Source organism: Equus przewalskii, chromosome 9 (genome assembly GCF_037783145.1).
Source record: "Equus przewalskii isolate Varuska chromosome 9, EquPr2, whole genome shotgun sequence".
NCBI classification, from domain to species: Eukaryota; Metazoa; Chordata; class Mammalia; order Perissodactyla; family Equidae; genus Equus; species Equus przewalskii.
In genome coordinates, this window is record NC_091839.1 from 35,775,308 (window position 1) to 35,803,151 (window position 27,844).

A 27,844-nucleotide genomic window follows, 5' to 3' on the forward strand; every position below is an offset into this window, starting at 1 on the left:
TCCCAAAACCCAAAACTAAGTGCCAGCTGCCAGGTTTTCTCGGGCTAGCTGATTATTGCCTAAACTGGATTCCAAATTTCTCTCTTATAGCCAAACCTCTACATTTTACTAAAGAACAATAACCCTGACCCAACTTTACGGGAAGAACCAGACAACACAGCCTTTAAGGCCTTAAACGAGAGTCTGATGAACCCACATGCCCTTCGACATCCCAATTATCAGATTCCCTTTTTCCTTTTTGTATATGAAAAGGAAAAGAATGCCTTTGGGGTACTCATCCAAAAACACGGGGACCACCATTGACCCACAATTACAGTCAGCAGCTGGACCCTGTGGCACAGGGATACCCCCTTGCCTTAGAGCCATTACTGCCTTTTTGGTTAAGCCCACCGAGAAAATCACTGTGGGATTCCCTTTAACCATTTTTGTACCTTATGCAGTGGAAGCCCTCCTGAATTCTCATCCTACTCAATATATTTCAGCCAGCCACTTCGCCTCCTACAAAATCCTTTTGTTAACTGCTACTCACATAACTCTTTTATGTTATAATAACCATAACCCTGCTATTCTTCTTCCCTCTGTTACTGATGAAGTCCCTCATGACTGCTTAAGGAGAGATCACCTCCTGACTCCTCATGATGATCTGCAGGAAACTCCTTTGGCTAATGGCAACTTTTATGGTTCACTGACGGTCCTTATATAAAAAGTGACCATGGCAAATCTATATTGTGTGTGCTATTACAATTGCTTTTGATGTCACTGAGGCAGCACTTTTTACCTACGGCTACTTCAGCCCAACCGATAAACTGTACACTCTTACACAGGCTTGTACTTTAGCCAAGGGCAAAACTGCCAATACTGATAGTAGATATGCTTTAGGAATTGCTCATGATTTTGGAATGCTGTGGAAGCAACATGACTTCCTTACTTCCAGCAGAAATAAAATCAAAAATGAGTCCTGTATCCAGGAATTATTGGATGCCATACTTTCTTCTTTTTTCTTTTCTTTTTTTTTTTTTTAAGCAAGATCAGCCCAGAGCTAACATCCATGCAAAACTTCCTCTATTTTATATGTGGGATGCCTGCCACAGCAGGGCTTGATGAGTGGCACATAGGTCTGCACCCAGGATCCGAACCAGTGAACCCTAGGCCATAGAAGCAAAGCGCACAAACTTAACCACTATGTAACTGGGCTGGCCCCCTGGATGCTATACTTTTACCTGTTGCTTTAGCTATTATTAAGATTCTGGGGCATTCTAAACTTGACTCTCAGGAAGCTCAAGAAAATCACCTTGCTGACATTTCCGCAAGAAATGCAGCCCTTAAAGCAACCAACAACAGCCAAGCCTCTGTCATGCTCCAAAGGGATATTTCTCCAGACGATAACTTAGAAAAACTGACTAGAGAAGCCCAACAATGGGCCTCAGAAAAGGAAAAACAAGACTGGAAATTCAACAATTGTTGGTTTGATAAAAAACGAAAGCTCTGGTATGGACCAAATAACCCAGTCCTACCAGAGACTCTAAAATTTCCACTCTTAACCACGGTACATGCATTTAACCATTCATCTACTGACAAAATGATAACATTCATGAATCAATACTGGTGGGGAATTATTAACAAGGCCACAAAAAGTACCTACTTCACTTGTCCAAAATACAATCCAGGGAAGCCTGTTTGTATTGCTCCTGAACATTTTAACTGCCCAATGGACCATTCAAGGTTTGGTAAATGAATTTCATACAACTTCCCCCATCTCATGGATAAAAATATGTTTTAGTCGTGGTTTGTATGTTTTTTCACTCAACTGAAGCCTTCTCTTGCAGACAGGCTACTGCCTCACCGTGGCTGAAGTCCTTTTGGGAAGGACTATCCCTACCTGGGAAACTCCTCTCAAACTTGACAGTGATCAAAGAATCCATTTTACTGGTCAGGGACTTTGACAAGTCTGCACTGTCTGGCCAGTTTTACAACATTTTCACTGTGCTTACCACCCTTAATCCTCTGGTTTAGTCGAATGCATTAACGGCATTATTAATACTCAATTGGGAAAATTTGTAGAGACCCTTCAAATACCTTGGCCAAAAGCATTACTATCAGTCCTACCAAACCTCACATCCACTCCCTTTGGAATTCACAAACTCTCACCCTCTGAGACAGTCACAGGATGCCCAGTGCACTTGGCTCCTGCCTCTTCTGATCTACAGCTGATAAAAGGAGATATATTCCAAAATTGCAAAGGCCCAAGTGCTTCAATTAAAAATAACCATGTTTTGGTAGAACAATCTTCTCAGTGTGCTCCAGGAAGACAAAGACCTTAAGCATCAGACTTTGCAACCTGGAGATTTCAGCTATTGGAAAAGACACCTCCAGAAGGACTCTTCAACCTCACTGAAAAGGCCCCTATCATGTACTGTTAACCAACTCTTGTGCCGCAAAACTCCAGGGAATAGTTTCTTGGATTCATGTGACACACTTAAGGAAAGCACCAAACCCTGACTGGACATGCACATCATCTGGTGACCTGAAAGCAGAGATTTCCCAAAACTGAAGCAGAAGATATCTGCTGAGACAGCTTTCCTAAGCTGTTCAGACCAGGCCTATTGGAAGTTTGTCTGCCAAACCTTTAATGATATAACACCCCAGATGATCTCTACTGCCTATGATCTTGATAACATATGGAATTTACATAAAAAGTGCCTGAGACTTCTCCCGCCTACCCCTCCTTGTTACTCAAATGTGGCCACAACAGGTTTCCAATCTGTGCACTTTCCCTCCAATGTGAGACACAACACCCAAGAATGGTCCTTCCTGGCATCGAGGGACAAAAGGCTGCTGAAATAAGAAAAATCTGACTCTTGATCAGTGATATTTTCAGAGAAAGATCTCAATCAAAAAGGGAAAACGTGAAAATTAATAAACAGAAACTTTGATGAACTGGAGTCAGGGGGCCAAACAGGGTAGATCTCATGCCCCAAGTCAACAGTACATCCCAACAGGAAAAAGAAAGACTTCCTCTTCTTGACTGGCAAAAAGCTTGGCCAATGAGAGACTGTCACAACTCAGCCAATAAAAAGTCACTACACCTCAAACTCTTTGTTTACAAATGCCCTCTCAACTTCCTCTCCTCCTCTATAAAAGTTTCTCCTCCTTGTGTTGTGGGGGACTCACACACGTGGCTTACCATGGTTGTAGAGCCCCCAAACTGCAATTCTTTACTAATCCCAAATAAACCAATTTTGCTGGGGAAATAACTGGCTGTCTATTGGTTTAAGACCAACGTTGTTTTTTAAATTATGAATCTATTAATATATTACATAATTCTAGGAATAGAAATCAGAAAATCCAAATTAGCACCTGTCTCAATGTAAGCAATCTAACATTTGTCCCTTGTTTCTTTAGCAGCTAAAGTTTAACTGCCAAATGAGTAAATACCACCAGCCATATCCTCTTAGTTTTCATGAAAATAATATAGTTATTTAAATATGTTATTAATATATACATATAAAAGTTCTAAATGAAGCAAACATGATATTGGTTACTGTTCTTATAGAAACGTTAACTTTCAATAGTTCACTCTTGCAAACTATAGATGCAAATCACACTAGTGATTAGGGTAACACCCACTAAACTGGGATAAAACTTAATCACAGCTAAGTCTATGATATAAATTTTCATTTTTATTTTGGAAGGCTTATAAAGTTCTTGAATGGAATTATAATGGTAACCTGCAATACAGGGTCCAAATTAGAAATAACAATGAAGAATGTGTCCTTACTTAGCTTGCTCACTAGGTAAACTCAAATTATACAGTGCCCCCATTTAAATCTCTTCTACTTTTAACCAATTTCCATTTCCAAAGTCCAAAGGGCAAACAAATTGGAGGGATAAGTGAAATTAGAGGAATGTGTGGGTAGAAGAATCACTTCCTCTATCCCTCTACCTCAAATGCTGATGTTACTTTCTGGATGCACACTAATTACTTTACAGTAGGTACAATTCTAACTGCCTTCCCTAGGCTGTGTATTTACTCTTATAGACACACTATAGATTGAAACTGAAAAATACAAAATAAAGTGTTCTGAATAGAAAACCAAAATTATCAACCAACATATACGAAAATAAAAGTTATTTGCAGATATTCACACACAAATAAATTTTCTCAGGTATTTTAATAAGAATGAAACTTCATTAAAACTTTCTAAGCTGTACCTTAATGGAATATATTTGTGGAATTTTCTTACCAGTATTTTTGAATACTACATGAGTTGGTCTATCCTTCATTACAAGATCTAAAGCTGTCAAGCCTTCTTTATCTTGAATATACAGACTAACACCATGCTAAAAAAAAAAAGAAAGAAAAACAAAACATGTATGTGTATACATGTGTATTTTAACCATATACCTATAATCAGTAATTTCTTATTTTTATATATCAAAAAGTCAGATGATCAAGCCAATACACACATTAAAAAAAATAAACATTTAATAATAATTATCTCCCATGCTCACAGACAGAAGAGAACAAATAAGAGAAATCAAATATCCAATTCTTGGTGGAATAAGGAAGGACCAGAAAATATAAGAAAATAAAATAAATAACATTTAAAATCAAAATGAATTAAACATAGATGCAAAAATCTTCAACAAAATTTTGGCAAACCGAACACAGCAATATATCAAAAAGACTATACACCATGATCAAGTAGGATTTATACCAGGGACACAGGGATGGTTCAACATCCGCAAGTCAATCAACGTGATTCACTACATTAACAAAATGAGAAACAAAAACCACATGATCTCCTCAATAAATGCAGAGAAAGCATGCAACAAGATCCAACATCCATTTATGATAAAAACCCACAATAAAATAGGAAAGTACCTCAACATAATAAAGGCCATATATGACAAACCCACAGCCAACATCATACTCAACAGACAAAAGCTGAAACCCATCCCTCTCAGAACAGAACAAGACAAGGGTGCCCACTTTCACCACTCTTATTCAACATAGTACTGGAGGTTTTGGCCAGAGCAATTTGGCAGGAAAAAGAAATAAAAGGAATCCAAATAGGCAACGAAGAAGTAAAACTCTTGGTGTTTGCAGATGACATGATCTTATATATAGAAAACCCCAAAGAATCCATAGAAAAACTATTAGAAACAACCAACAACTACAGCAAAGTTGCAGAATATAAAATCAACATACATAAATCAGTAGCATTTCTATATGCTAACAATGAACTAACAGAAAAAGATCTCAAGAACTCAATCCCATTCACGATCACAACAAAAAGAATAAAATACCTTGGGATAAATTTAACCAAGGAAGTGAAAGATCTATACAACGAAAACTACAAGACCTTCTTGAAAGAAATAGACAACATAAAGAGATGGAAAGACATTCCATGCACATGGATTGGAAGAATAAACATAGTTAAAATGTCCATACTACCTAAAGCAATCTACAGATTCAACGCTATCCCAATCAGAATTCCAATGTCATTCTTTACAGAAATTGAACAAAGAATCCTAAATTCATATGGGGCAATAAAAGACCCCGAATTGCTAAAGCAATCCTGAGAAAGAAGAAGAAAGCTGGAGGCATCACAATCCCTGTCTTCAAAACATACTATAAAGCTACAGTAATCAAAACAGCATGGTACTGGTACAAAAACAGGTGCACAGATCAATGGAACAGAATTGAAAGCCCAGAAATAAAACCACACATCTATGGACAGCTAATCTTTGACAAAGGAGCTGAGGGCCTACAATGAAGGAAAGAAAGTCTCTTCAACAAATGGTGCTGGGAAAACTGGACAGCCACATGTAAAAGAATGAAAATCAACCATTCTTTTTCACCATTTACTAAAATAAACTCAAAATGGATCAAAGACCTAAAGATTAGGCCTGAAACAATAAGTCTTCTAGAAGAGAATATCGGCAGCACACTCTTTGACATCAGCTTCAAAAGAATCTTTTTGGACACCATAACCCCTCACATGAGGGAAACAACAGAAAGAATAAACAAATGGGACTTCATCAGACTAAAGAGCTTCCTCAAGGCAAGGGAAAACAGGATTGAAACAAAAAAACAGCCCACTAATTGGGAAAAAATATCCACAAGTTATTTATCTGACAAAGGGTAAATCTCCATAATATACAAAGAAGTCACACAACAATAAAAAACCAAACAACCCAATTACAAAATGGGCAGGGGACATGAATAGACATTTCTCCAAAGAAGATATATGGATGGCCAATAGACACATGAAAAGATGCTCATCATCATTAATCATCAGGGAAACACAAATCAAAACCACAGTAAGATACACCCTTACACCTGTTAGAATGGCAAAAATATCCAAAACCAAAAGTGACAAATGTTGGAGAGGCTGTGGAGAAAAGGGAACCCTCATACACTGTTGGTGGGAATGCAAACTGGTGCAGCCACTATGGAAAACAGTATGGAAATTCCTCAAAAAGTTAAGAATAGAAATACCTTATGACCCAGCCATCCCACTACTGGGTATCTATCCTAAGAACCTGAAATCAGCAATTCCAAAAGTTCCATGCACCCCTATGTTCATCGCAGCATTATTCACAACAGCCAAGTCATGGAACCAACCTAAGTGCCCAGCAACTGATGACTGGATAAAGAAGATGTGGTGTATATATATATATATATATATATACATACACACAATGGAATACTATTCAGCCATAAAAAAGGACAAAGTCGTCCCATTCACAACAACATGGATAGACCTTGAGGGTATTATGTTGAGTGAAATAAGCCAGACAGAGAAAGACGAACTCTGTATGATTCCACTCATAGGTGGTAGTTAACATATGGACAAAGAGAACTGATCGGTGGTTGCCAGGGGAAAGGGGGGTGGGGGGAGGGCACTAGGGGCGAAGTGGTGTACCTACAACATAACTAATAATGACGTACAACTGTAATTTCACAAGGATGTTAACTTTCATAACCTTAATAAAAAAAAATTTTAAAAAAATCAAAATGAATTAGATGTGAAAGTTCTCCATGGTAAGGCAGGTCTGGTTGCCTAGAAGGCCCTAGCTCTGGTTCTGTGTACATTGTGCGTGTGTACACCCACACACTCTTTGTATTTAAAGAGCCATACTCCATGTCCAGGTAAGGGCCATAAAGATTTCAAGGCAAGGGCAAAACAAAACTTTTACTGGGATTTACTGTTTATGAATATAATGTGATCACCTATGCCCCATCACTTTCTGACTTGAATTTTATTATACCTATTACTGATATTAAGACAATTATATTCTTTTATTTTTTTTTTCTTTTACTTCTTCTCCCCAAAGCCCGCCAGTACATAGCTATATATTCCAGCTGTAGGTCCTTCTGGTTGTGCTATGTGGGCTGCCACCTCAGCATGGCCTGATGAGCGGTGCCATGTCCATGCCCAGGATCTGACCTGGCGAAACCCTGGGCCGCCAAAGCAGAGTACGCAAACTTAATCACTCAGCCATGGGGCCAGGTCCCTATTCTTTTATTTCTATTTGTGATATATATTTTTTTCATCTTTAAATTTTTATAGCACTGTGTAATTGTGGCCTCTTATAAATCACATATAGTTATCTTAAAAAAATCTGAGAATGTGTGTATGTCTATTTCAAGGATGAATTTAAAGTCATCTGTAATTTTATATCTCCACAATTTAAATTCAGACATGTCTCATTTATTGAAGGCAGTGTGCACACCCTACCCCTACCACCACATTTTTTGTTTTTTAAAATATAATGGGGTGCAGGGGTGGACAGAGAGCAATATTCAATTCATATTATTGTTACTTCACTAAAGTTTTTTAAATACAAAATGTACTCCTTTTCAAGAATAACTTTTAGTATTTGCTGATAGTTTAATAAGACACTCAACAATTATTTATATTTATCTCTATTTTAACTGGCACAAGTCATCACTGCCTGTCTCGACACATATTTTACCTAAGTAGTTACAGGCTGAGATGGACCATAAAGTTTAAATTCTAACTGTGATATGCTGGAATACTCTGTTTTGGGTTACTCAGGAAAGAGAAATCTCCTCTTATCTTGTAACAATGGATTCCTAATAAACTAAAATCAATTCTAACTTCAGTATGTTCCACATGGTTATAATACTTGATTTCACAAGGACTGTCAAAGGACAAAAAATGCTCAACTTAGTGAGCTACCAAGTAAAACAAAAATCTAAAGTGATCTAAGATCTTAACAAATTTAAAATTGTATGTTGCCTACTACTTTTAAAAAGTTAGATATAATAAATCTATGTGGGAAGACCTGAACTTGGCATTTATAAGAAGAAATAAGAAGGGCAGATCCCAGGGCAGAGTGTTCCAAGCTATAAATTTGACAAACGAGATCCCAGAAATTTAGATCCCTGGAAAGTTTATTTTGCCAGTTTTATAAATTTGTCCCTAAACTTTATATATACCAACTAGACCCTAGTAAGACTACATTCATTTGCATCATCCTAGGTAGCCACAACTCCATAAAGGACTATGGACATTTTTTTTCCCTTTAGAGCTCCCTGGATATGGTGGGTTCAGATGCCTTCTAATATGCTCACCTTAAACTCTAAAGGAATGAGGAAAATGAAAGTAAGTTCTTCCAGAATACTAACGTGAGTAAACCAGTATTAAAGAACAATGGTATAGGGGCCGGCCCAGTGGCACAATGGTTAAGTGAGCACATTCCGCTTCGACAGCCCGGGTTTCATCAGTTTGGATCCTGGGTGCGGACATGGCACCGCTTGGCAAGCCATGCTGTGGTAGGCATCCCACATATAAAGTAGAGGAAGATGGGCACAGATGTTAGCTCAGGGCCAGTCTTCCTCAGCAAAAAGAGGAGGATTGGCAGAGTTAGCTCAGGGCTAATCTTCCTCAAAAATAAAAAAAATGATATAGTGATAACAGATACAGCAAGACCCTACAAGCATAAAAAGTCTTTGCCAGGCATGCACAGTCATGGAATCAAGGAGCCAAAAAGAAGCTGCATAAGATATGTTGTCTCTACTCCAGCTTTTGGTAGACAACAAGTTTCTGTTAAGGTTTTTTCATCTTTAGCTATCAGGAACTGATAGTTTGGGTGCATATTTAGTGTATATTTTGGCACTTAATTAAAAATGTTATAGCTATAAAGTTTTTATCAAATGCAATTCATTTAAAATGTGTATTTGTGTATGGTCTCTTCCTGCCAATCCATAATACTTTAAGTGCTATAGTTCTCATGAGAAGTAGAACTGACATGAACACCTCTATCACTGCAGCCCTTCCAATTAAAGGAGTGTTGAAAGGCCAAAGGACAAAAGGATGTGCCAAACAAATGAAGATAGCTTATGACAAGTGAATACTAAATGGACCAAAGAGGTTCCTGCGGGAAAATTTTATCAGTGGAATACATCCAATGTTAGGTATCTTTCATTAATCAGTAGGACTCTGATGGTAATAAAACACAGTCAAGCCAAGGGCAAGGTGGCCCAAGGCACAATTTCCTGGCTTCTCTTAGTCAAAGTGGTAAGAATGCTTGAGGATTTCTAAAGGGAAATGAAACTCAGAAGTGAGAGAAGGTCCAAAATTCAGGCCAGACCCTATTTCAAACTGAAGCCCCAAATCCTGACACCAGAATGGCAACCCCTAGGATAGCAGAAAATCCAAGGACCCTCTCAAGCTTGACAGGATTGGCAGCCATCTAATTTTCCAGGAAACTGGAAAAAAGCTGAAGTTTTAGAGGTGGGAAAGGGTGAGAGCTGATAAATGCTTTAACTTATGCTAACCAAGCTTTCTCTATAAAAAAGATTACAGTCAGGGAATTAAACCAATAGCCAAAGGTTTTAGATATAAGAGGAACTACTAGTACAACTACTAAACTTAAGAAAAGCTTTTTCTTCACTGAAACTCCCTAAAAAAAAATGAGGAAGGTACTATTATTATTCTCTTTTTATCAATGAAACCGAGGTTCAAGATTTAACAACTTGTCCAAGACAACTCATTAAGCAACAAACCTAGTTTAGTTCCAAAAAGGATATTTTACATTAACATATATTGAAAATTATTTTCATCAGTTAATATTACTATGTAAAGACCACTATGTAAATAATTTTTAAAAGTCAAAAATAGATGAAGACACCAAAGATAAGCTCCCTAATGTGACCACAAGTTCCTTGAAGATGGGAACTATTTTCTTCTTTTCTGGGTCCTCCACAAACATGACAAAATGCCTATACAAAAGAAAATTGTTCAGTTTAAAACTCATGACTTCTGACAGTGAGTTTTTAATTTGCATTCATTAGTGAAATGACATTGGGGCATATCTCAAAACACTTCATTATTTGGCTATACAGTACAACAAACCTAGATTTAATCTACTTGATGGGGAAATTTCAAATAAATTAAGCTGATTCTAATTAATAAATTTTTTTAGAACTACAAACACTTTATCCTAGCCAAACAAGAAATAAACACACTACTCAAAAACATAGTCCCTAAGTGATGTATTTCAATAACAAGGGTCCTTCTAAAGTAGCTAATAACAGTTACATAAAAGTAAACCATATTTCTTAAAAATACTAAAAGATACATAGTGCTCATTAAATGATAAAATGTCTAGGATTTACTTCAAAATAATAAGAGATGGAGAAAGTCAGTGGGGACACACATAACACAAAACTGGTTAATAATTCATCATATATTGTAAACTGGTATACGTATAAAATTTTACATCATAAAGAAAATACAGGATTTGAATTCTAAAGATGAGTTACAATAGTAAAACGTATCAATCGATAAGAACAAAGTCAAACCTTTTTTGGCAAGTTAAGTGAGGTGTATGAAAAAGATTAAGAGAAACATATGTTTCTCAGACCAAATAGTTTTAGACAAACATATGACACTTACCTTCAATAGAGACCAAACACAATCAATGTGTCCATAAAAAATGCTTCTGTGCAAAGCTGTCCATCCTGACTCCTTGTCTTTCACCAACAGATCCACTCCCTTCTCAATAAGCCAATCTAAGACTCCTTTCTTTCCACAGGAGGAAACAAGGTGGAGGGCATTTCTGCCAAAGGCATCCTTGATAGTTGCAGCATTGTAACAGTGACTGGAGAGAAAGGCCTTAATTTGGTTTTCACTCCCCTTTGTTACCACAGAAAGGACATCCAAAGCATGCTTCAGGGATTGACACTTCGATGTGCAGTCAGGGATGGAAGAATTCATCCTGATTGTTTTTATACGCTTACTTCTTCAGAAGAGTCAGTTAAGACTAATTTTAAAAAATGAAAAAGCCAGGACACAAAGGTGCTATTCAGAAAGATTTATAGAGAATAAATGGCCTGTTTAGGATTATAATTTAAATCCTCACGGCAATAATATAAAACTATATATCTTTGTACAATTTATTTTGGCACTTAAATCAAAAAATTATAAATAGCTCTATAAAGTCTATATCAAATACAAGTTCTTTATTTAAAAAAAAAAACTATCCACAGTTTATAAATTATTCCTGGAGTCAAGCACCAAGGGGGAGTGAGGAGGGGAACTCCCCCTCCACACTGTCTGCTCCTTTTAAATATCCATAATTGCAAGGGTGACCTACAAAAGAAGGGGAAAGGAAGACAAAGTAAAAAATACAAAATTTATCTCTCACTCTCCTCAAGTACCTTAGAAGACAACTACCTCCATATTTAAGTCTCCTCAATTCCTATTTCAAAAAAAAGTCTGTCAACTTTTTACCTTCACATCTATAGTTTTCTATATCTACATTAGTTATCCTCACCTCTTTTTTTCCAGTCTCATGTTTAAGGGTAACCTCTGTGTCTGTACTCTGGAATCCACCTTTCCTTCCAGAGCCTTCATTCCTTCCCCCCTGTATTTTTACACTCTGCTAGCTATGTCCCCACAAACTATAGACACACTTAAATCTATCGTATTTACAGGAATCCCATCCCAAATCTTTACTCCTTAAAACTACATCGTCATCATCATGACCACCACCCACCACGACCACCACAGTAACCAACACTCTCACCATTTAGTTTTCACTAAGAGCCAGGCACTATGCTAACATTGTTCTCTCTGTCTGGACAGTCCTTCACCATAGGAGGAGATGATAATTAAACAACAGGTATCAAAACAACTAGACAGCTGTCTGGAAAATAATAACTTTAAATACTTATTTTATACCTTACATCAATATAAATTCCAGATGAGTCAAGGACAAACATAAAAATGACACCATAAAAGCACTAAATGAAAACACAGAAGACTCTTTTATAATCTCAAAGCACAAAAGGCCTTTCTTTCTAAGTATGATCTGAAATCCGAAAGTTATAAAAGAATAATAAATTCAATCAGTTTAAAACCTACATGAAAAAAAATTTCAAAGACAAAAAAGGAGAAAAATCTTCCTTAATAAAGTCTCTACAAATCATTAAGAGATCGACAAAATAAAAGTCAAAGAATATGACATTTCTCAAAAAGTAAGAAAATGAAATTGGACTTTTGAAAAGAAAGGGGGCTCACATCACTCAAAAGAAATGCAAATTATAACTATAATGAGATACCATTTTTTATCTATCAGAATAGCAAAAAGGTTGATATTATTATATATGGACAAGGTTGTAGGGAAATAGGAACTCTACTCCATCGGTGGTGAGAGTATAAATTAGTACAACCTCCATGGAGAACAATTTAGTAGTATTTATCAAAATGTAAAATACACATTCCTTTAAGACCCAATTTTACTTCTGGGAATTTATCCTGTAAAAATAAATCTATGTGTGAAACAGCATAAGTACAAGAACATTCACTGCATCACTGTTTGCAAAAGTAAAGAATGGAAAAAATCTAGTTAAAAGTAATTATGGTATGTCCATGCAACAGAATATTATTCATGTATCAAAAGGAATAAAATAGCTATATATTTTCTGATTGGAAATAATCTGCAAGATATATTATAAAATGTCTTTTAAAATGAGATGCATTTGTAATACAATTTGAGAAAAATACATATGTATGTACATGTTTATGCTTGACTATGCATGAAAGATGTCTAGAATAATACACAAGAAAATGGTTAACAGTGGTTGCTCTGAGGAAGGGCACCAATAGTTGGAGACAGGAATGGAAGGCAGACTTACTTTTTACTACAAACCCCTTCTGCATGCTTTACCATGTGCATGCATACCTATTCAAAAATAAATGTCTAAAAACTATAAATAAATACTAACATTTATTAGAGAGGCTGTAAGAAAATATAGAAAATGCAACCATTATATATGAGCCTCTAGCTTCCTTTTTTCCAATAGGCTACCTTGTCTGCTTTGCCGCATTCAGATCTAGAGAAATGAAATAGCATTTGTCAACTATTTGATCAGCTACTATTCTTCTGTTTTTTCACCTCCTGTTAGAAAACTAACCACCAATATATTCGAAATCTTACATCTAGAGCAGACTACTTTACACCAAGCATTTCTCCATCATCTTTTTATTTACTGTCTCCTAATTATTTATCTTCCTTCAGTATTTTTGTCCTCTGGATTTAAAATGAGTAGTCAATCCATTCATAATATCTAGATTCTAAAGCTTTTATTATAGTAGACATTCTACGTAAATTCCCTTCTCCCAGGTATCAAACTATCACAAATACTTAATAGAACAAATAATCCTAAAATTTATATGGAACCACAAAAGACCCTGAATAGCCAAAGGAATCTTGAGAAAGAAGAACAAAACTGGAGGCATCATGCTCCCTGACTTCAAACTATATTACAAAGCTACATAACTATAACAGTATGTATTGGCATAAAAACAGATACATAGAACAATGGAACAGAAGAGAGATTCCAGAAATAAACCCACATAGATGTGGTCAATTAATTTATGACAAAGGAGCCAAGAATATATAATGGGGAAAGGACAGCCTCTTCAATACATGGTGCTGGGAAAATTGGACAGCCATATACAAAAGAAGGAAACTGGACCACTCTCTTACACCATACACAAAAATTAATTCAAAATGGATTAAAGACTTGAATGTAAGACCAGAAACCATAAAAATCCTAGAAAAAAACACAGGCAGTAAGCTCCTTAACACAGGTGTTAGCAATGACTTTTTGAATCTGACACCAAAAGCAAAGGCAACAAATGCAAAAACAAGTGGGATTATATCAAACTAAAAAGCCTCAGCACAGCAAAAGAAACAAACAAGAAAATGAAAAGGCAGCCTACTGAATGGAAGAAAATATTTGCAAATCATATATACGATAAGGGGCTAACATCCAAAATATATAAAGAACTCACACAATAACAAAAAAAACCACAATCAAAAAATGGGCAGGGGCCACCCTGGTGGCACAGCAGTTAAGTTCACACGTTCCGGTTCAGCAGCCCAAGGTTCGCCGGTTTGGATCCCAGGTGCAGACCTACGCACCACTTGTCAAGCCATGTTGTGGCAGGTGCCCTACATATAAAGTAGGGGAACATGGGCACGGATGTTAGCTCAGGGCCAGTCTTCCTTAGCAAAAAGAGGAGGATTGGCAGCAGATGTTAGCTCAAGTATAATCTTCCTCAAAAAAAAAAAAGGGCAGAAGATCCAAATAGACATTTTTCCAAAAAAGACTTACAGATGGGCAACAGGTACATGAAAAGATGCTCTACATCATTAACCATCAGGGAAACGCAAATCAAAACCACAATGAGATATCACCTTACATCTGTTAGAACGGCCATTACTAAAAAGACAACACATGAGCATTGGCAAGCACATGGGAGAAAAGGGAATCCTTGTGCACTGTTGCTGGGAATGTAAACTGGTGCAGCCACTATGGAAAACAATATGGAAGTTCCTCAAAAAATTAAAAATAGAATTACCACATCCAGCAATTCCACTTCTGGGTATTTATCCAAAGAAAATGAAAACACTAATTCAAAAAGATATATGTACCCCTATGTTCTTTGCAGCATTACTTACAAGAGCCCAGATGTGGAAACAACCTAAGTGCCCATCGAGGGATGAATGGATAAAGAAATGGTGGTATATATATACAATGAAATATTATTCAACCATAAAAAAGAAGGAAATCCTGCCATTTGCAACAACATGGATAGACCTTGAGGGCATTATGCTAAGTGAAATAAGTCAGACAGAGAAAGACAAATACCGTATGATCTCTCTTATATGTGGAATCTAAAAGAAAAACCAAGCTCACAGATACAGAGAACAGATTAGTAGTTGCCAGAGGTAGAAGGGGGGTGCGGGGAATGGGTGAACTGTTTGTTTTCCTTGCTTTAAGTAAATTGAATAAATTTTTTTAAAATATTTAAATTCCCCAAAATATTTTTTAATTTCATTTTTAAAATATATACTTTGAATGATAGATAAAAACAGTTATAAGAAAACTATTCAGAGGAACATACATGAGTTTATTATACATAGGGGAAACTTCTGGGCACCAGACCTAGACATGAAACATTCCAAATCTGCATTTTCCACTTCCATTTCAAACACATTAAGAGTCAGAAGTCCTAAACCTAAACTAGTTCTTAACTATTCTGATTTCCCCATCTGGAAATGAAGCACAGAACTAGATGATTCCTAATCTTTTCTAGCTCCAGTTCTGTTTCTACTAGTCTATACATTTTATGATTTGATACAGTCCTTACAAAAATCATCCCCACCTTAAAATACTGATTTGAACCAAAAAACAAACAAAGAGTTTGGTAATTAGCTGACACAAAGAAAAAGGTACCAAAGCCGCAAGTAGTTTAAAATGTTAAAACTGGAAAACATGATATATGGCAAAATAGTCACATGCAGTAAATTTCATTCTTTTGAGGCTCTAAAATTTTGCCACCTTTGTATTTTCAATGTATTCATAATACCTGAAAGGAACTGCTTACTGGTGACTCACTCAAACTATTCATGAAAGAATTAAGGTACAATAGAATTCTCTAATTTGTTACTATATTTAAACATTTAAAGAGAAAAAAAGGCAATATTAAATATAAAAGTGATACCACACTATAATATATGGAGAAGCACAAGGGAATACTGAACATAAATATTGAAGTGACTAGAAGCTAGTGTTTTTTAGAGTCCTACATATTTGGATTCAAATATAGCAATGCCAGCTGTTACCAGTTACGTAACTCTAAAAATTACATAATCTCTCCAAACTCTCATTTCTTCATCTGAAAATGGAGACAATCCCACCAACCTCACAGGATTACTGTAACAATAAAACGAAACTGCTTAGCATGGTGCCTGGCAGCAAATACACATTCAACAAATACCAGCTTTTATTACTATTATTTTTCAGTTAACAAAAAACGTAACAAACTTTTATCCCAAAATTCAAGTTGAGCTTCAAAGTCTCTGCTCCCTAGTTTCCATACATACTTCTCCAATTAAACTACATATACTGTTACCAATAACTTCCAAATTGCCAGTTCTTATCTTACTTGACTTCCCTGCTTTTGAGTCATTAACACCACATTCTCCTAAGGAATCTAAAAGAAAAAAAGAAGAGTAGGGAGCTACTGAAGCATTTAAGCATGGGCTCTCTCTCCCACCCCTTCTTCCAAAGACATTATCCCTTCTCCTGACATTCAAATGTTGGGCTTCCCTCAGTCCATCTTCAGTCTTCTTTTCTTCTCTACTTCATATTCTCCCCAGATAATTTCAATCTCTTGCATGTTTTTAACTTTAACCTACATGCTCATAATACCCAAATCTGTCTCTTGCCCCCACATCTCTCCCAAATTCCAGACCCATATTTCCAATGCCCAGTGTAAACCTTATTTATGCATTCAACTAATGCTTACTGAAGGCAAAGAAAGCAAAGGAAATAAATATTTATTAAGCACATAGTACATACTGTATATTTTACATCATAGAGAGGGTTAAGTAAGCCACCCAAATCATAGCACCAATAAAAGAGGAGTTAGAATTCAAACACAAATCTGCTTAACAGCAAAGTCCAAGCTATGTCTACTATACTACACTGCCTCTCCAGTGCATCCACAATAGGTCATAAGATGCTGGAGATACAAAAATAAACAGGACTTAAAGATTTTAGATAAAAGGATAAAGTAAAAGTTCATGGATAATACTTAAGTGAAAAAATAGCATGTTTATCAACTGTATTGAATGAAAAAAAACTTATCTATTACACAGTCTTTACCATCAAAGGGTCACAATTAGGTACAGGAGACTGATTTTATCTAAGCAAGTAATAAAAACATATCATGATTATAAACCAATGGAAAAGATAGAACAAGTGACTTACAGGAATGGAGAATGAAAAGAGGGATATAGGGAAGATTTCCCACAGGAGATGTATAAACTAAGACTTAAGATGAGTATATGTTTGCCCGACAAATTCAGGGTAGGTGGGGATTCGCGGCAGAAGGAACGGTAAATATAAAAGTGCTAAAATCATCTTGGTCTATTTTGAAAATTCCAAGTAATTCAGAAGACGGAAATGAGTGAAGCCTAATAGATACGGAAGGACAGACTAGATTATTGACAGTCTTACGTGTCGTCCTTTAGGGATAAAGAAAGTGGGCAATTCAGAGTTCTATCTAGAATCTTGAATGGACAAGATGTGGTGGTAACTCCCAGGTTTTTGGCTTGATTACAGATAGGGCAGCTGGGAAGAAGAATAAGGGGTAAACAATTTGAAAATCACAAAAAGCAAAACAAACTTTAAGGAACAAATAAAAATTAAAGGTGAAAATTTGTTTTATGTGATGACTATATTAAGTGATAATGGGAAACTGATTTGCAGGAGTGTAGCTAGAGTGGCAACTGTTCAACCTTGAAAACTGGCCCACCACAAAGGTGTCAGCCAGTAGAGTGCAAACCTCAAAAATGGCTCAAATCCTTCTACTTATCCTTGGTTAAGAGTTTTCTTCCTAAACACAAATCTGATCATGCTATTCTCTGACATATCCAAGCCCAAAATGAACCAGTATCTATATTTCATGTGTTAAGAATAGCTTTGTGACCTCAGGAAAAGGATGCCAGTTAGGCCTGGTGACCATGTGGCATATCAAATTCAGACTCTAAATTCAGAACACCTGAGCTAGTAACCCAGGTACACCACTAACAACTAAATGACCCTGGACATATCATTTAATTTCCTAAGCTTCAATTCCCTCACTTGTACAAAGGGGATAACAACTATTTATCTCCTGAATAGTTCTAAAAAATAAGTGAGACAATTCATTCACATGTAAGCATCCAACAAATGTTAAAAAGGGAGGAAAAGGGACATACTGGTATAAAGATCAGAGAATGGTATAACTGTATTAGAGTCCTTTCTGCTTGGAATGCTTTTCACCTAAAACTTTACAAGGCGGCTAACTTGTCCAGCACTTACAACCATAATATCTACCATCTTTTGAACTTTCATATGAATAAGTAAAGTGCTTTACATAAATTAACTAATTTAATCCTCTTTTCAGCCTCATTATTGCCCCTGTATATACCACTACCTTCAATTTACACAAGGAAGCTGATGTGCAAGTTTAGCCTATCCAAAACCACACAGATAGAAAAGTGTACTCTAGATTCTACCCAGTCTACTCTGCCCAAACTGCTCTCTCAAAATGCAGTGGGGAAATCTTCAACAAGAAGTAGAATAGCGTAGTAGAAAAAAAAAAAGCACCCTTATTTGTAGTCATAAGAATTGGGTTCCTACTATCCAAAACTTTGGCCAAGTAACTTAATTTCCCTAATCTTCAATTTCTTCATCTACAAAATGATAACCTGCCTTGCAAGTGTGTACCTTGCCTACACATAAAGATTGCAAGCTCTTTAAGGGACAAGAGAGGGGTGAATTCTATACTGCTTCATATTTCTCACAAAATATAACATGTATCCAATAAGTAGGTTTTTTTTTTTAAGTGCTCTCTAAAACCAAAATATCTTCCCTATAAATTTGTATCTATATTAAATTCAATAACTGTTACAAAGCTACAAATTATAGTGACTCGTAATGAAAGAATTTTTAAAAATTTTAAATTCCTTCTGTAAGTCTTAAAAATAGTTCACATAATTTTAAAACATAAGCATAGCACTTACTACTTTAGAAAATTAATGATTTAGCCTTTGTCAATACTGTATGCTATTCTAATGTCTCCTCAAATATTCTCTTGGTATAAGAGACAGAATCTTCAATTCAAAACTTAATGGGTACAATACCCAGTTTCACAATAGAAAAATTTCCCAAATTTTAGGGGGCAAGCACATCTCTAGATGGAGCAGAGAATTATTGCCCTACCAAGGACAGTAAACTAACTCTGATATCATTTATAGTAATTAACCAAGTAATCCTGAGCTCCTTTATGTAACAGGTACCTTCATTCACGGTCTATTGAAATTCACCGTCCTGAAGCGTAATGACAGTTAAAGACGTAATAAATTCCTTATATAGAATTTAGCATACCGAAAGCCCTCAGTAAAAGTTTTTCAAACATTTTTTTAAATAATGGAACAGCCATTTTTTAAAACTTCTTGAAGTAAACTCCACTTTGACTAAAGTTCCTGCAAATGTGTGCAATAAATTATTTTTAGAAAACAGCTCCTTCTGCTCTCATCTACCCTAGTATCAGTTTCTAAAACCAATAAAAATCAAGAAACTCAAAATAGTAAAAGAAGTGAAAAAATCAAGAAGGGGCTATGCAAGGATGTGAATTTATACATCATGGGCCCAGAAACACTACTAGTCATAAAAGTCACAGTCTTTCAGCATTTCTGATAAATTTCAATTTTCAACACCCTACTTCGAGAGAAGGAAAAAAATAAAGATGCCTCTTCAGTCTCTACTTCCTGAAAAACCTCTTGTCTGACTAACACACTAAGTTTTCTTAAGTACGTCTTTAAACAGGAGTCAAGGATGTCCAGGCTTACCCATTTCACTGCTGAACTAAACTTTTTTAGAACCTGACATGATGCAAGAACAAAAGTCCTCTATCCTTTCTATCTCCCCCATCCCCCCAAAACGAAGCGGTCCCTTTTCACATAATAGTCAATTCACGCTAAACTTCACAGTTAGCATCTCCGGAGTGAACTAAAACTATGTGACCCCACGAAGGGGATAACGCCTCGAGAAACGGTTTCAGATTCAAGGCTCGAAGGGAAGCGACACCCGGCAACTCTGAAAGTAGCTGAGCCATCGCTGGAGGGCGTGTCAGGCAGGACCGCGACGCAGCACGTCGCCTGCACAGACCATTCATTAGCGGAGGGAGGCAGCGGGCAGGCGGCCGCGGGGACCTGGCCACTCGGCCGGCCCGCGCCGCCCCGCGCGAAGCCTGGCAGCCTAGGCGCCGCCGGGCCGTCCACACGCGCCACCGGCGGCCGCGGTCACCCGCACCCTCCAGAAAGCGAATTCGGTCCGGTCGCCCCCGGGCTGAAGGGACGCTGTCGTCTCCGCCCGCTCCGCACGGTCCGCCGCGCCGAGCCCTCCCTCACCAGTCGCTAGATGAAAGTGCGCCAGTAGTCTCCGCGGGGTGGGCACACAGGCGCGCAGGGACTCATCCTTAGTGAAGGCCACAGGAGAAAACGAGCGGCGCCACGAGGGGCCGGTCCCCAGACACGGGTCAGCTCCGGAGGCGGCTGCAGCGACAGCCGCGACTATGCGCGCCGGAGAGGGGCTGGAGAGAGGCCGGCCCGGGCGGTACCCAGGAAGAAGGCGGGCGTGGATTGGCTGGGGCTCGTGTATGCCTCACGACGATTGGCTGCTGTCTGCCCAGCGGGCCTCGCGTGGCAGCGCCTAAGCTGTGGCGTTAGCCTGGCGCACGAAGGGAGCACGACCCTGCCGGCCTTGGGGCAGGCTGCGCGGGCCGGGGGCGGGGAAAGGCAGAGGCCGGGGACTGTAGGCCACCAGCTGTGGTGGAAATGCCCCTTTTGGCGTCAGCCGTGGCCCAGGTAGAAACGTCGCTCTCCTGGCAGCAGGAGACGAATTCAGGATAAACCCGGGTGCCGAGACAGAGCTCAGGAGACCTGGCCGGATGCCTTGGGCAGCCGGTCACCACGCAGCAGAAGCCAAATGCTTAGGCTACTCGCACAGAAGAGAGTTTCCTCCCGTCGCCCTACCAGTAGGGTCACTGGAAAGGCACAGGCGTTGTCTCGCGGAGACGCAGCCTCACCCTTCCCCTGCCCCCTGCACCCGGATTATCTGGGAGTCCCTCCCTTCCTGGGAAGGTGTCACTGCCTTCTTAGGTCGCTACTGTGGGACCAGCTGCCGGCCGGTCACGCCACTCACCAGGTCACGCCACTCAGTGCCTGATGCCAGGCTTGCACTACGCTTTTTCCCCTTTTAACTCTTCATCCAAGGGCCGTTTTAAAAGAGATCAAGTGAAAAAAATTAGGGAGGAACGAAAGTAGCCGATAATCGATGCTAGAATACCAAATGGGAAACATGCTGCTGATGAATGCCTACTACAGCAGGCATTCAGTAAATGTTTGTTCAAGGAGAGGTCGTGTGACTCAGAACAAACAACAGGAGCAGTCAGGAGTTGGCTGTGCAGCTCTGCCACGTTGTCAGTTATACAAGCCACTCAGTCTCTCTCAGCTATGAAACCAGAGTTGGACTAGATGTTTTCTTAAGGGCGGTCCCTTCAGCTTCACTCTTTTTTTTTGTAGCCTTCCTTGTGGAAGCCCAGAGCCACACAGCTGGTCAGTGAAGGGGGAAGGGAGAATACCTACCTTTCCTGCTGCCCTTCCCAATAGAATATGCTGTCTCTTTGCCCCTTATTCTAGGTGCTCTGCTTCCTACTTTGAGAAAAAGTAGTAACAAAAAGAAGTTTGTAATGTAAAACTTGAGTGATTGTGAAAATAAACTATATATGATGACTTTTATATTCATGAACAAAGAAGACAGGAATCGCAAGTGAAGCTAATAATGGAAATGAGTGCACTGACCTGAGTTCAAATCTTTTTTCTGTCTCTGGACAAGTTAATTAGCTTTTCTGAAGCCTCAGTTTCCTTATTTGTAAAATAGGAGCAATAATGCATTTTAGGATTGTGAAAATGTAATTATATAGAGATATATAGCATTTAGCAGAGTGCCTAGCATGCAATAATACTTCTTAAATAGTAGATGTTACTTTTTATAATTAAGGAAGTATTTTCTAAGCAGCAGAATTATTCCAAGTAGTCATTCATTCATTTTAACAATTGCTAAGTGCCAGGCACTTCAGGTAAGTAGTGGGAATCCAGTAGTAAACAAAAACACATATAGACTCAGATTATCCCAAACATAGGAAGGGATTATAACTTTTACAACTACTGCAAATAATACTACCACAAATTTAATCTAATTTCCCAAAGAGGTGACTCTTGAACTAAGATCGAAAGAATGGTAGGAGATAAGTAGATGAACCAGGACAGAAAGAACATTCCAGGCCAAGGGATGTGGAATTGCTCCCCATTTCACTGGAAAATTAGGCAGCTTCGAAGATACTGGTTATTTGCAGGACAGAATATTGAAGTGATTAGGAAATAGTACAAATGAAATACAATTAAATGAAAAAGGCATTGTAGATACGGCTGGGAGAGGAAGAGGTCAAATAAGCCATTTTGTTTGGTTTTTTAAAAAATTTTGTGTTTGCACATACAAGAAAGAAGAGATAGAAATATATCAATAACAATGATACTCTCTGTGTAGTGAGATTATGGGTGATTCTTAATTTCTATCATTTTGAATTTTGTCCTTTTTTTTCCTTTGCAATAATTAAAAGTTACTTGATTGATTAAAAAAATCAAAGTTCAGAAAAATAATTGACTGGATTCCTCAAGTAAACTTAAAGGAAGAAATAAATCTAGAGATTGCTTTAGAAGACTGCAGTGATTTAAATGAGGGGATATAGGAGAATAGACTAGACATCAGGAATAGAGTTTAAGATGAAGTAAGAAGAGAACACTGCAGAAAGGTTTTTAAGCCACACTATTTGCAATAAACCCCCTAGATGCCATTTTTCCAAAATAAATTAATAGTGCTATCCTTCGTAATGAAAATGTATCATGCTGTCGTTCAAGTTGTGTAGAGATAAGGAAGGCCAGTGCTGCCCCTTCTTCAGTTGGTGACAGAAGAGAGAATATTAGAACTTGTGTGATTGCAATGGGTTAAAACCCAAACCTGCAAGCTCTGCAAGAATGGTTATGACTACAAGAAGATCAGCAGTGCAGCTGGCCTAGAGAGGACTGGAACCTCATTGTTTGGCCTTATTCTCTTCTACTCCAAACTGTCTTCCAGGTGAGAACAAGTGGCTAGAAGCAGCATTCGGATATACACCTCAGCTTTGTCATTAGGGAAGATAGCACTGAGCCCTCTGCTTCAAGCACAAAAATTCCAGGGGCCCCCATGTGCTCGTATTGGCTTAGAGTAGGTGAGGAGTCAAGGGCACCATGATTGATAACCTCTATTAGAGTCATATGGTTGCAGCAGAGTGATGAGTAGCTCCGCAAAAGAAGGTAGGGTGCCGGGCAAACAATAGACAACTATAGGTTGTTCCTATACTATTAGATTCGGGCATACGGTCCCAGCTGCATTTGTCTTATGGAATGATTATCCTTCAAATCCTCAGTCAGAGGAGACCACTTTCTCACATATCTGTGAAGCCTTCCCTAATGCCCTTTCCTAACAGTTATCCCCTCTTCTCTACTGCTTCTGTGACTTATTCAGACTTTATGTCACACTGTATTGTTTTCAGATTTATTAGTTTTACATGTGGATGCAGTTAAAGCAAGGGCTCTGAAGGCAACCTTTTGGGATATAAAAATTTACTCCTATTCTTACTAGTGAGACCTCAGACCAAGTTCTATAAACCCTCTAGGCCTCAGTTTTACTCATCTCTAACACAGAATTAATAGTACTTCCTTCAAGTCCTTATGAAGTTTAAGAGAGATGATATATGTAAAACTCTTAGTACAGCTGTTAGCGCTTAATAAAAGTTAACATACTGGAACTCTTCTGGATGGGTATATTTCCATGAGAGAGTTTGAGGGGTGGGATGGGGAGACGCAAGGAATGACCCACAAGATAGTGTTTGAATATAACTTTAGAATCGGATAAGCTGGAAAGCAGAAGCTACCAACAATTCTAAATATTCAAGGAAAATGCTGGAGACATTCACGGCAAATTCAAAGCCTACATGAAACAAGCAAAACTTGTGAGAAATCAAACCTATGAATTTTGCAAGCTTAGCGTTGTTTTATAATCAGAACAATCTGAACTTCCCAAACTCTCTCTCCCCTTTACTATGACTGAGAATTTGTGGTGCTCCTTTCTCAGACCATCTTACTTAGAATTGCTTGTGTTCCTTCTTTACCTAACTACATAATTAATGTAGGCTGTTGTCACCAATACTTCCTTAAAAAAAAAATGAAGAAGAAGAAGAAAAGCAAGTTTGATTTAAAATGGCAGCTTGGGCACATACTTCAGCCTTCTCTTAATGCCACAAATCCCTAGACCTGGCAGAAAAGACATATTTAAAATAATCAAATTCACAAATGAGTTGGAAAACAAGAAGTTTAGCTATTGATGGTCCAGAACTCATGAGGATTCCCTGAAAGATGGATAGGAGGCTGGATTGGACAGAAGAAAGGAGTGACAGCCCCAAACAACAAGAAGACAGGGCTGCTGCAGAAGGTAGTAACAGCACCAAAAGTGTTGCACATCTGGAGTTGGCTATCAGCAGCAGGGAGGAGTCCAGACTAAATCATGAAGTAATTATTGGAGTATCACAACAGGAGCAGGTGAGTTGGTATAATACAAACTTAAGTAGAATGTGGAAAGTTAAAGATGCATGCACTGTTTCTGGTTTCTTGCCTTCTTTTTTTTATTATTTGAATATTTTTTATGACTCCATTTTAATTTATGTATGGCTTTTTAGCTATACTTCTTTGCATTATTTTTTTTTTTTTACCAGGTGCTTTAGAGATTACAGTATGCATGATAGCAATAGGGGTATCTGTCTCTAGGTGGAATATGGACTTTTGGTTTAATAGATAGGACAGTGTCCATGTGACTGGTGAAACCTAGAACAATCAGGAAACTCCTACACTCAGAACACTCGCTACTAGCTCTTCCTGTTCAGCAGCATGCCCACCACTTCCTCATGCCCCTGAAGAAAGAGGTATTCAGGCAGAGGCCACAGGTCTTATTTCTCCCCCCCAGGGTGAGTATACAACAAACACAGCCTCTTGCATAAACAATTTTAAGAAAAGAATCTCAAGTACACACACGAGCACAAAACCAAGAATCAACAAATATTTGAGGAAAGCCTATATCTTGAGAGACATAAATTTACAGATCCAAAGAGAATCAGTAAACCCCAGGCAGGATAAATACAAAGATAACTATGCTTGAAAACATCATAGGAAAATTGCTGAAAACCAAAGATAAGGAGAATATAAAAGCATTCAGAGAAAAATGGAATATTACATAAAAGGAAGAATGATTTGAATCACCATGGATTTCACATCAGAGACTGAAGATGATAGTAGGTCACTATCTTTAAAGAGCAGAAGAAACTGTCAACTCAGAAAATATCCCTCAATAATAAAGGCACATGAAGACATTTTCAGAGAAACGAAAACTAAGAGAAGAGGTCGCCATCAGAACTACCTCACAAGAAATGCTAAAGAAAGTTCTTCAGCCTGAAGGAAATGCTGCCAGATGGAAACTCAAAATTTCAGGAGGGAAGGAGGAACACAAGAAATGGAAAACATTCAAGGAAATACAGTCAGTTCTCATTATTCACAGATTCCATTGTTGTGAATTTGCCTACTCACTAAAATGTATTGGTAACCCCAAAATCAGTACTCAGAGTGCTTTCACAGTCATTCAGGGACGTATGCAGAACAGCGAAAAATTTGAGTCGCCCAGTACACATATCCCCAGCATGCTCCCAGCTGAGTACAAACAAGGCAATGCTCTGCCTTCTTGTTTCAGCTCTCATAATGCAAACAGGTGTCTTTTCATGGTCTATCTATTGCCAAAGTTTTTTATTTTTGTGCTTTTTCTTGATGATTTCACTCTTTAAAATGGCCCCCAAATGTAGTGCTGAAGTGCTGTCTATGTTCCGAAGTCCGAGAAGGCTATAATATGCTTTATGGAGAAAAATACGTGTGTTACATAAGTTTAGTTCAAGCATCAGTTACAGTGCTATTGGCCATCAGTTCAATGTTAATGAATCAACAACATACATTAAATAAGCTGTCTTTAAACAGAAATATACATAAAACAAGGTTGTATATTGATTAGTTGCCAAAAATACTGTGACCACAGGCTCCCAGGAAACTAACCCTGTACTTCCCCGAGGAGTGGTGGTTCAGTATTCACTAATTTTGTGTTTGTGGCAACTTTGTAGACTATAACTACTGTAAATAATGAGAATCACTGCATATAAAAGTTTATATTTTCCTACCAATGCCTTTAAATACATATGGCTTCAAAGCAAAACTATGATATTGCATTGTATGTCTACAAACTATGTATGTAGACATAGTACAAATGACAACTATAGCTTAAAGGACAGGATGAAGGAGGTACATGGACCTAATCAAAGCCAAATTTTCTACATTTCATATGAGTTGGTATAATACAAACTTAAGTAGATCATGGAAAGTTAGTGATGCATATTGTAATCTCTAAATCAGCTTTTAAAAAAATAAATAATAATGCAAAGAAGTATAGCTAAAAAGCCATACATGAATTAAAATGGAATCATAAAAATATTCAAATAATCAAAAAAGGGCAAGAAACTAGAAACAGTATAACAAAAATCAAATAGAAAATAAATAATAAAATGATAGAAATAAGTCCAACCTTATCAATAATTACGTTAAATGATTAAGTACTAAACACTCCAACCGAAAGGCAGAGATTCTCAGAATTAATTTTAAAAAAGACCCAAGTAAATGTTGTCTAAAATAGACTCACTTTAAATATAAAGAGGCAGATTGAAAGGAAATGGATGGGAAAAGATAAACTGTAAGCATAATAAAGCAGGAGTGGCTACTGTAACAGCAAACAAATAGACTTTGAGACAAAGAGTATTATCAGAGATAAAGAAGGATATTTATCAATGATAAAAGGGTCAATTTATCAGGAAGAATGTATATGTGCCTAATCATGTATATTATGTGCCTGATAACAGAACTTGAAAAGATATGAAAAACAATTGACAGCACTAAAAGAAGAAATAGACAGTTTTATAATCATAGCAGGAGATTTTAACACCCATCTCTCAGCAATAGATTGAACAATTAAAGAAAAAAATTAGGAAACCCCTAGGTGATTTGAACAGTACAATCAACCACCTTGACTTCTGTGATGGTTAACTTCATGTCAACTTGACTGGGCCATAGGGTGCCCAGACATTTGGTCAAACGTTGTGGGTGTGTTTATGAGGGTGTTTCTGGATGAGATTAATATTTGGACCAGTAGACTGAGTAAAGATTGTCATCTCTAATGTGGGTGGGCCTCATTTAATCCTTTGAAGGGAGGACTAAAACAAAAAAGGCTGAGTAAGAGGGAACTCCTCCTGCCTGACTGCCTTACAGCTGGGGTATTGATTTTTTTCCTGCCTTTGGACTTGAACTGAAACATCAGCTCTTCCTGAGTCTCAGGCCTACTTCCTTTCAATCTAAACTTACACCATCTGCTCTCCTGATTCTTAGGCCTTCAGACAGGGCCTGAACCTGGAACTATACCGCTGGCTTTCCTGGGTCTCCAGCTTGCTGGTTGCAGATGTTGGGACTTATCAGCCTCAATAATCACATGAGCCAATTCCTC

General features: G+C 37.8%; 1 protein-coding gene across 10 annotated transcripts in view; it reads right to left on the bottom strand.

Moving 5' to 3' along the window:
• IBTK (inhibitor of Bruton tyrosine kinase) overlaps positions 1 to 20,842 on the bottom strand; it is a 98,623-nt gene extending 77,781 nt beyond the window's left edge. For 7 of the 10 annotated variants that reach the window (XM_070559034.1, XM_070559030.1, XM_070559028.1 and 4 more), the window contains exons 1-3: positions 20,515 to 20,842; positions 10,935 to 11,630; positions 4,245 to 4,341 (exon numbers count right to left, since the gene is read on the bottom strand). In XM_070559034.1, coding sequence (XP_070415135.1) covers positions 4,245 to 4,341; positions 10,935 to 11,255 — 418 coding nt within the window. In that variant the 5' untranslated portion in view covers positions 11,256 to 11,630; positions 20,515 to 20,842. The remainder of the gene's footprint in view (positions 1 to 4,244; positions 4,342 to 10,934; positions 11,631 to 20,514) is intronic. The other 3 variants (XM_070559036.1, XM_070559038.1, XM_070559035.1) reach the window with 1 other exon arrangement.
• Positions 20,843 to 27,844: the final 7,002 nt, after the last annotated feature.